We start from the raw sequence: 10,347 nt of genomic DNA, 5'->3' as shown, positions 1-10,347 counted from the left end.
GAAGAAGCGCTACTGCTATGCCTGTACCAGTAGCGCCTTCTGCCAAACGCGCTACTGCTAAGACTAGGCATGTAAAAAAATTCAAAAATACATTAGTCATCAATGATCTTTTTGTGTAGAATCTAAATTGTCAATAGGAATCTTCGCCGGTTCTAAGAACCGGCGAAGATTTCTATTGCGGCCACAGATCATACACATAGAGTTCAATGAAGACCAAGTGCTTGTGATGGTTTGTGAAGTAACGTATTTAAGGTGGTAAACACCATATTCGCTTAGCAGTATGGGACTAAACTTCGACGCGAGAGGGGGATGGGACTTTAGCAGTAGCGAGTGCTGGCATAACGCACTACTGCTAGGCTAGTTAGCAGTAGCGCGTGTGCCGGAAGGGCGGTACTACAATACATAGTTTGGAGGCAACTCCCTGACAATTGTAGTAGTAGCGCTCTTTTACCTTAGCGCGCTACTACTAGCTGGGTGTTAGTAGCGTGCTCTTTCGAAGCGCGCTACTGCTAATTAGCAGTAGCGTTTGTTTTTAAACCACGCCGCTGGTAAGATTCTGTGTATCAGGTTTTCCCTAGTAGTGGGAAGTCCGGCGCACCCTCGCCAAGGCCAAGGAGACCTACAAGCCGTACACGCCGACGCCGGGCGCGTCCGACGGGCGCCCCTACGGCAACAAACGGGCCAAGTCGGCGAAGCACGCCGAGCTGGCTACCGCGCGTTCGGAAGAGTCCATCGAGCATTGTATCGCCGACGCCAAGACCCGGGCCACCCAGAGGGAAGAGAAAACCGAGGCGCGATGGTCGGCGTTGATGACAAACAACGCCGTCAAGGTCGACCTGCTCCGGACCAACGTCGCCGCGAAAAAGAGGAACACCGACCTAGCTTTCCTGATTGGGGGGGGGGGAGGGGGCGGACATGCTCCGGAGTGACGATGAGCAGCTCAAGGCGTGGTACCTGGCGGAGCGCGGCCTCATCCTGAACCAGATGCCGTCGACGGCGGCGCCAACTCCCACGCCGACCCCTACGCCGCTGCCAAGCCCGAGCGATGATGCCTCCACGACGCCCAACACTGAAGCCGCGCCGACGCATACCAACCCGCGCACACCGACTCCTCCGACGCCGGAGGCCGATGCCGCCGTTTGATGCATTGCCTACACATCCTTTCTTTTGCACGCCGAACTTTTTATTGATCGCCGAACTCTGGCAAGGTGATCGCCGATCGCCCGGGACTTTTGTGGCGCTGATCGCCGGACTTGTGGCATTTTTTGGGTAGCGAGAATGGACCAAGTTTGAATTTACGACGCCTTGGGAGTGGCACCTGGGGATGTGGTTGGGACCTAGATCGCCCCCAGGGCCTAAAAATCGCCGGGCGAGCGCCCGGAATAGCGCCGCCCTATGCGCTGGGGGGCCGAACGAGTGGAGATGCTCTAAGAGGAGCGTTGAGTAGGTGAGGTGGGAGCATGCGCCAGAGTGGGGACGAGATAGAAGCGTCCCGATTTTTTTCTCGAAACGGAGGCAACGATTGCCTCGTCTATTAATTAAGCAGAAGAGAATTGCCCAGTTAATTACGGAAAACCGGGCGAAAACCGGAACAACAAGAGCCAAGCCCACACCCAAAGACTGAAACACACAGGGCAAAGCCCACCCTATTCGACTGTGTTGTCTGGCCGTAAGCGTCCAGATTGAAGAGAGAAGGCGACGCTTATAGAGAGCAGGGAAGAAAGGAAAGAGAGAGAGGGGGGGGGGGGGGGAGTGACCCTGATGAGCGGGACCGATGTGTCGTAAGCGGATGTCCGTACTCTCCTACTCCGGTTCACGATTGATCCGAGGCGGATGTCCGGACTCTCTAATTCCGCTTCACGATTGATCCGAGACCGATCCGAGTGTTTTCAAACGTTTGAACACATTTTTATTTACTAATTTTATTTTGAGCTCTCAAGATATCAGCCCAATTGTACATGAATCCGTGTTGGAGACCCAAAAGTATCCGAACAATCCGGATATATCAATGTCAGAGCAGGGATCGTTTATTTATTTTCCCTGCCTCTTCTTTTCCTTTTGCCGAGCGAGACGGGAAGACCCAAATCGAATCGTCGGTTTTCTCCGCGCGCCGCACCTCTCCATCTCGTCACGGCCGTCGCCCGTCGCGCTGCCTTCAGTGAGCGTCCAGTGCAGGCTACAGTCAGTTGCTGTCCTCACTCCGGCCCCCCGGTTAGGCTCCACCTCCACTGTCCTTTCAGTCAGCGGCGACCGGCGCCTCGACTCCGTCGACCGTCGCCGCCGCCTACGCCACACCTTTGTGCCGGCATCTCCCCCGACCACCGCGCCGCCACCCCCGTGGGCCGTGAGCACGAAGGTACGTAGCTCGGTAGCTGGCTAAAGAATTCCCCAATTTTAGGGCGTTCCTGATCTGTCCCCTTTTTGGGCTGTAATTTCAGATTTCCGAGTCATTAGAAGTTTTTATTGATAATGCACAAGCTGTTTATTTTAGAGGAAAAAAGAAAGGGCACCCAGCCCCGGCTCCATTTTCCATTAAAATGAAACCAAACATTCCATATAGCGCATGAGCACGCAGCTGCAAGTCAAGCTCTGTTTTCAAGCTCCAGGCGCAATCCTGAGCTAGATGCCGTCTTCAATCGATCCGCGGGAGGATTCCTCCGCATGCTTTGCCTGCCCAACAATGGAGGCTTCCCATCCAGCGGCATCTTCAGAAGCCGGCAATCCTGACAGAGACGAAGGCCTCAACCGACGCCCCATCAGCCCGGATCCGGCCACAGCTGTAGAGTTGGGCTCATGGCAAGCGCCCAGAGTGAAGCTGTGATCTCCAGCACGCGCTCTTTTGCAGGGCCAGGGCCAGACCACAAGATTGCCCACTGAGAGAACACTACTGCTATGCCTCTCAGGATCACCTGCACACCAGTCCATGAACTTCTGTTAAAAACAGAGTTCATTCCTATATTTCCACAGACTATAGAGTTGCTGCATGAAACTAGGTTGATTGTCTGGTGTTTTTTGTGACTGATCCACCACTTTGCAATGTACCTCAAAGTTCACAGTAGTGTTAACCCAGTGAGGGTACTAATATTTCTCCGCACCTTAGTGGCTTTCTCCGCACCTTAGTGGCAACAGCACAGGCAAAGAATGAGCGCATACAGGCATCTTCATTACAGAATAGGCAGGATAAATTGTCAAGATTTTGCCTTTTAGCTAGGTTATCTCTAGTGAGCAACTTATTATGAGGTAAAAGCCAAAGAAAAATATGGATTTTAGGAGGAACATTAAGTTGCCAAACAGCAGGAATATGAACAGGGACGACCCCCCTCACAACAGCATATAAAGACCGACAGAGTAAATACCATTGGATTCAAGCTTCCAAATCACAGCATCGGCATCAGTATTAAGCCGAATAGACTCAGCAATATGAACAAAGTCAAACCACTGGAGGAGCAATCTGTTGTCCACACACCTTCTAAAAGTAATCCTAAGGTTAACACCATCCCATGTATCAGCAATAGTGATGTGGCTATTGTACTAATTACAGAATAATACAGGGCCTGTATGTGGCTAGTGTACTAATTTATAGTTTTTTTTTTCTAACTTAGGGTCCGTTTCGATTGTTAAAAGTTTGTGTTAATTGAGCTGAAACCTACTGTTCATGGAGTTCAAAGCTCAGCTTCTTTCTCCTCCAACACGAAATCTCAAATTTCATGGTTGAAAGTTCCTATTCTGTCAGCTGGAAGTTGAAATCATGTCGCATGAGTTTGCTGTTGAAATCTTTTCTTTACTGAGTTGAAAGGTTTTTAAGACAAACAGGCATATGCCCTGCTTTATACTACCTCCGTTTTGAAAACTGACGTGGTTTTAGTTCAAATTTGAACTAAAGCCACGCCAGTTATTTCCGAATGGAGGGAATACTAGAAAGCAAACTTTTTTTTTTGGTCTTCTGGGACACCAGGACATTCTTGCTCCTGAAGCAAACAGTAGCAAAAAAAGAAAGCACACAACACCCAACTTAAGAAGGACCAACAAGCACTCCAACTGTCCCACATAAGATAGAGATAAACTCAAAGCTCCCCACAACTCCATACAAGTACTCCCTCCGTCCCAAAATAAGTCTCAACTTTAGTACAACTTGTACTAAAGTTAGGACAAAGTTGAGACACTTATTTTGGGACGGAGGGAGTATCATACAGAGCAGAATCCTAGGCATACCAAGAACACAAACCACTAAGCTGAAAGTTGTCACATGGAGTGTTCTTTTTTTACCCATTTTCTCCTACAGTGGCAGATTGCGGGAGACAGAAGAGGATGGAGTGAACAGGGAGCCATCACACCTTTTCCGTTTTTAAGCCTGAACCAGTGAGTTTAAGTGCTTCTGATAAAATCCAAAAGATGTTGGGACTCATTCATTCAAAGTTCACAAATTAGGCTCCCTGTTTCTCACTCCATCGTGTTCTCTGTCCCACGGTGGCCTCTTTAGCTCCCTCTATTGTTGTTGTGTTCGAAAGAAGGGTGACGATTTTTCTTGGGCCATGGCTCCTTGTGTGAGAGGCGGTGGAGGAGGCATGAGACCTCTCCGCCTGCCCCGTATCATACTCCTGTCCAGGTCACCCTGGAGACATCGATATTTCTCGGTTCAAGTGTGCCTCATGTAAGTTACTATAATATTATGTTGGCTTCACTTTGATGCTACCTCTATAGTTTCTTATCCAGGTTGAAAAATAGCTTTGCGGCAACTCATGAATTTATGGATTGTTCAAGTCTCTTGACCCCACGAGACTTTAGATCTGGAATAAACTGATGCCATGAATGATTTTCTTTGATTTGGGTTTGTTTTTTAAATGAAATTTGTGTGCTACCGCGTGCTGTGATGGAGTTGTCACCTGTATACAATATGTTGCGTTACTGCATGCTATTTCTTCTTCTGCCATTAAACAAATGCGTATGAATGCTCTTTATTTTTATGCTATTACATTAGTCGAGTTGGTAATTAAGTGATTTGACAACATGAAAGAATGCTACCTTCTCATCAGCTCCTAGAGTTTGCTACAGTAGCCTCCAACCCATCAATGGCTTCCTCCTCATCCTCAGGTCCACTCAAGCCTGTTGCTGACCTTCCATCATCCTGCAGCCCTGCATCTCATCATCCTCTTCAGTTTATAACTGGTAAGGCCTCAAGCTGCTTATAATTATGTGTAGAGTTTGTAGTTGTGTTGTAATTGCATTGATCCTTGGTCATTCTCGTGTGCTATATTGTGACCTTGTCGGATTGTGGACTACAGATGTTGGTTTGGCTGCCTCTCATGCTGAAAGCAAGGTTTCACCTTGCCGACAGGCTGATGGTTCTCCAAGTGCTGAAGTAATGGGGCCAGAGGTTAGCCTTCCAGAGGTATGATGAACTCCCCAAAAAATTACTACCTCCTTTCAGAAAGACTCCTAGAAAGCACGAGGTCAACCAGATATGATGTGAAAATTGACATTAGATTCGTCATGACAAACATTTTAATAATGCCATAATTCTTTTTATATACTCCCTCCGTTCCATATTAAGTGTCACTGATTTAGTACAACTTTGTACTAAATCAGCGACACTTAATATGGAATGGAGGGAGTATAAGTTTAGTAACATACTTGTACGAAAATTCAGTCAAAGTTGCATGTTGGAGGCCGAGCCCAAGTCCAAAACATGTCTTTTGGCTGCCTGTACTTGATGCATTCTCTCTTGTTATACTTTTCGTTTTGGCATAAAGTAGCCCAGTGCTCAATTTATGTACTTGATAAAGTAGTCCATTTGTAGTGCCTGACAGTTCTGAATCAATGTAAACGCCCCACAAGGTGTACAATTCATCTCCACTAGTAATGTAGAGCAACAAGTCATCACTGCCAACACTATTTCAATACTTCATTTTTGTATCATGCTTGTGCAGGATATCATTTGGAAGATACATGCCCTTATGGCTATTCAAGATGCCGCTCGTGCTGCCTGCTTGTCTCATGATTTTCTTCACTCTTGGAGATGCTATCCCAAGCTCATATTTGATATGAGAGCACTAGGCAAACAAACAAGGGATTTTACCAAATAGTTGACCACATCATGCGGAATCACTCTGGCGTTGGGGTGAAGACATTTAAATTGCAAACTCGCGATGAGTTCACTGTGCATCCAAGTTATCTTGATCGCTGGCTGCAAGTGCAATTACACCTGGGATCAAAGAATTTACGCTAGGGCTCCCCATAAATAGCAAGCTGAAATATAACTTTCCTGGTTCACTTCTATCTCCTGAGGCAGCACACTCAATCCAGTATTTTCACATCACTAGCTGTGCTTTTCATTCTGTAGGCAAAGTTGGTCGCTTGAGTGGTTTGAAGACTCTTTGTCTGCATGATGTTGGTATTACTGGGGAGGAGTTATATCTACTTCTGTCCAATTCCTTCTTGTTAGAGCATTTGGATCTCGAGTCCTGCTACGATATACATTGCTTAAAGATACCACATTTTTTGTCGAAGCTTAACATCCTGGAAGTGCAATGTTGCAAAATGTTACAGATGATTGAATGCAGTGCTCCAAACCTCTCCACCTTCAATTATGATGGTCCCCTGATACATATCTCGCTTGGAAGTTCATTGCAAGTGAAGAAAATGCAAATGACATGTGCCATTGTGCCTAACCTGCTCCATTATGCTAGCGCCAAGCTTTCATCCATTGCACCAAATGTCCAAACTCTTTTTTTAACTCACTTTATGAGGTTAGTTTTAGCTTTCATGTACTCTAATTCATTAATTTGTTGATCTAAGCTATAAACCCTGAAGTCATATCTTTGGGTATTCTTTTTCAGACAGTCAATACACCTATGGTGCTGGGTAAATTTCTGCACCTCAAGTATTTGGAGATAAAACTTTTCATGCCAACTCGTTCTCCAGGTTACGACTTCTGTTCTTTGGTTTCTTTTCTTGATGCTTCTCCCACCTTGAGGACTTTCGTCTTGCGTGTAAGTCATTCTTCATTTCCCTTTTTTTTGCGAAATAACTATTTATACATTATATCTTGTCCAACTTATAGCTAGGCAGATTAGTTTGGCTCATCGTGATCTTTACTTGGCGAATCATCCTTTATCCTTTTCCTTCCAAGTATTATGTTATGTCACTGTTATGCATGGGTGCAACTAATTGCTACACGACAACTGTGATACCTTACCTGTTAGGCTGTTACTACCTTGGTAAACTTCTTACTGCAAACCACTTGTTCGTGGTGTTACTTTTCATATTGTCCTTCTGAACTCTTATGATCAGCCGATTTACTATCCTGTACTTAATAATATACTAAGAATATTATGTGTCCAGTTTTGCTTAAGAAATTGAGTGGTAGCAAACATATGCAGGTAGAGGCTCCTACCATGGAAGGTGGTTTAATTCCTGGAGTCAATATGGACGAAGATTTCTCGTTGGCAAGTTGTGTTCCGAAACACCGACATCGCAAGCTTAAGAGTGTGTTCATCACTGGCTTTTGCCCCTGGAAGACAATGATTGAGCTAACGAGATGTATTCTTGATTATGCAACGTCACTGAAGCACCTTACCCTGGACACTACTCGTGGATATCATAGGAGGAGGTGGGGCAACTGTTTCCCTTTGGGTAGGGATACAATTATGGAAGCCCGAAAGGCTATTGCGGCTATCAAGACATACATAGAGGGGAAAGTACCTCCAAAGATCAAGTTTAAGGTTCTTGAGCCCTGCAACTGCAATAAGTGTCAAGAATGTTGAGTTATATTATCGTAATATGGTTATGTTATGAATATAGCTTAGAGCCCCTAAAAAAAGTGTAATCTATTCGATGACATCTCTACTACTCCCTCCGATCCATATTACTTGTCTTAGATTTGTCTAGATACGGATGTATCTAGACACGTCGGAGGGAGTATTAAATTGGAGTTGGTCCTTGCATGTTTGCCTCCACCCCCTCCAGTACGTCTAGGACATTCCTAGTTTTAACTACATACATACACATAATGAACTCAAAACATTTCACATATTTACTACTTATTTTTCCTATACAATTGACCAGCCAACTAGTCGTAGTGATGTCTCCTTGGCAGTGTGCGTCGGCTCATATCATTTATGTTATTGGAGAATCAGAGAATGTATGTTGACAAGTAATAGCCTCGATGACTATGTTGCTATGAGTGGCGTATGTTCTGTTTGGAGGAATGCCATTGCACCTCCAATCGAGGGTGGCAAGCAGGGCGGCATCGGGATCCTATGTGCCCGACCGGACCAATGGGTTGTTCTTCAGGAAGAAATCGTCAAATTCGATGATGGAGGTGTAGACCGTTTAGTGGCCAATGTTTCCACTGGCTGGATTGCGAAGCGTTGCTTTTGACTCTTCGCCAACCCTATTTTTGTTGGATCTTCGGACAGGCTACCGATTTTCGTTGAAGATAATGAACCGTACCTTGTCAAACTATGCGAGCTGTTCACGGGCTATCTTGTGCAGTTTCCAGTAGGGGTCATCAATGAACAATACTCTCGTTTTGTCGTGTAGACTCGTGTCACCCCGAGGTTGTTTTTTGTTATGTGTGACTACGACTACCCTAGGGTCATGTGTTGGTTGTTCAAAGGTTTGGTTTGGTTACATGTCAGTTGGAGTTGTGTTGAGCATGATTGTATATGAGGGGGATGTGTTTGTGATTTTCCAGGATCGCTGGTTGTTGAAGGTAACCGGGACTGGTCATGCCATGCGTGGTGCACTAATTCTGAATTACTTGGCCACATAATCCGAACATAGCGCATAGGAGCAATACGTGGTTGTATCTGAAGGAGAGCTTCCGTTTGTGGTCATTGGCATTACAGAGACACCGATTTAATTTCCTTGTTGGTATTGAGCAGAGGACCACACTTTTTTTTTGAGTGGAGCTTTTCCTTTATTACAAGAGGCGTATTTTCAGTGATGCAGACAAGTTTCACGCCGTGAGATGAAACTGCCTACAGAATGTGCGAGTACAACCAAGCGGTCCGCTTGGTAAGCTACCAACAAATAATGCAATCAATGAAAAAAGGAATGTGTGAGTACAGTCTAAGACCCCGGAAGCATACGCGTTTCCCTCCTTTAGTGGCACACGCCCTTTGCTATTGGGTCAAGGCCCTTCAGCCCGCTGCAAGTCCTAATGCAGTATTGCAAGTTCTTATACATAGTTACTTTCTTGTTATAATTATTGCCATTGTCGTGTTATTTCTTGTATAGTTACATTCTTGTTACAATTGTTGGCCAAAATGGAGTTTTATATGCAGGGCGGTGAACATACGGGTGTGAATACGTCGAGTCAGTAGCAAGTAACATGTTTTTCATAGTATGCGGTCTGTTTGATGGCGATCATGTATTTCGTGTTACACCGTGCGAGAAATGCGATGATATACCTCTTTTGTTTTGGAAGAGATGAAGTCTCGACAAAACTCATGCACCACAAAATATGCATCTTACATAGAACCTCAATGCTTTAGCAAAATCGTACATGTATACTAGGCGAAAAGTTTCTCTAAAAGAGCGTGCAAAAAATGAGAAGCCACTAAGCATAAATGAATATACTTAGAGCATTGTGTAGAGGGGGAAAACCCTACAAATTTGTCTCTCGGCCACCTTAATCACCGTGAACAGATGAGACAGGGCAAGATAAAAAGCTCCTCGATGTTCCAACCACGAGTCCACGTTGAAGCATGGAGGAGAGAGAAGAGGAAGAGAGGGACGGAGCATAGCGGCATAAGAAAGGAACGGCTTTGCTAGACACACGGAAGGATTTTACGAATGTTTACAAACTTACTGACATGGGTAGTTGTGATTGGGACCAATGATGAAGCGGATCCACCTCATGAAAATGTGGAGGGTGTGTGTGTGTTTAGTATTAAGTCGGAAAGGGTCCATTGAAGGCCCGCAAAGCTTCGTGTATGTAGCATTTTTGGAAAGGAAAGACAAAAAAGAAAAGAAAATTGGTGGAGAGTGCAGTGAGTGAAACTGTGATTAAAATAACTTAGGAGTAGTACGTTGTCTCCATGGACCCGTCCTATTGTCGTGTTGCTCTAGGTGGAAAAAGTGGAGCAGGGGTGCAGAGTTGCTTGGCCATGGATGAACGCGGACTTGCTTGCTCAGCCCCGATTGCACAGTAGTGGCTGGAGCAGCTCAATTTTAGTTAGCCAAGGATGACAATTTTAATTGTGAAGCATGACAATTTTTTGTTGGATACATTATAGATTTTTTTATGACAATTTTAGATGTAAAAAGCGGTGTTAGTTCGTGTCACACGTGTGACATTTATCATTAGCAACATATATGCACTGCATTATGAAATGCCTTGGC

The 10,347-nt window shown here is 45.3% G+C and overlaps 1 protein-coding gene across 1 annotated transcript; it reads left to right on the top strand.

Moving 5' to 3' along the window:
- The first annotated feature begins 1,994 nt into the window (after positions 1 to 1,994).
- On the top strand, positions 1,995 to 6,377 carry LOC109733221 (uncharacterized). Its single transcript, XM_040401679.3, has 4 exons — positions 1,995 to 2,356; positions 5,034 to 5,166; positions 5,283 to 5,389; positions 5,928 to 6,377. The coding sequence occupies exons 1-4, from the start codon at positions 2,009 to 2,011 to the stop codon at positions 6,081 to 6,083; spliced, it is 744 nt and encodes a 247-aa protein (XP_040257613.1). The 5' UTR covers positions 1,995 to 2,008; the 3' UTR covers positions 6,084 to 6,377.
- The last annotated feature ends 3,970 nt before the right edge of the window (positions 6,378 to 10,347 follow it).

The sequence above is a fragment of the Aegilops tauschii genome, chromosome 2, assembly GCF_002575655.3.
Source record: "Aegilops tauschii subsp. strangulata cultivar AL8/78 chromosome 2, Aet v6.0, whole genome shotgun sequence".
NCBI classification, from domain to species: Eukaryota; Viridiplantae; Streptophyta; class Magnoliopsida; order Poales; family Poaceae; genus Aegilops; species Aegilops tauschii.
The sequence above is the reverse complement of the archived record's forward strand: the minus strand, read 5'-3'. Positions and strand labels throughout refer to the sequence as shown.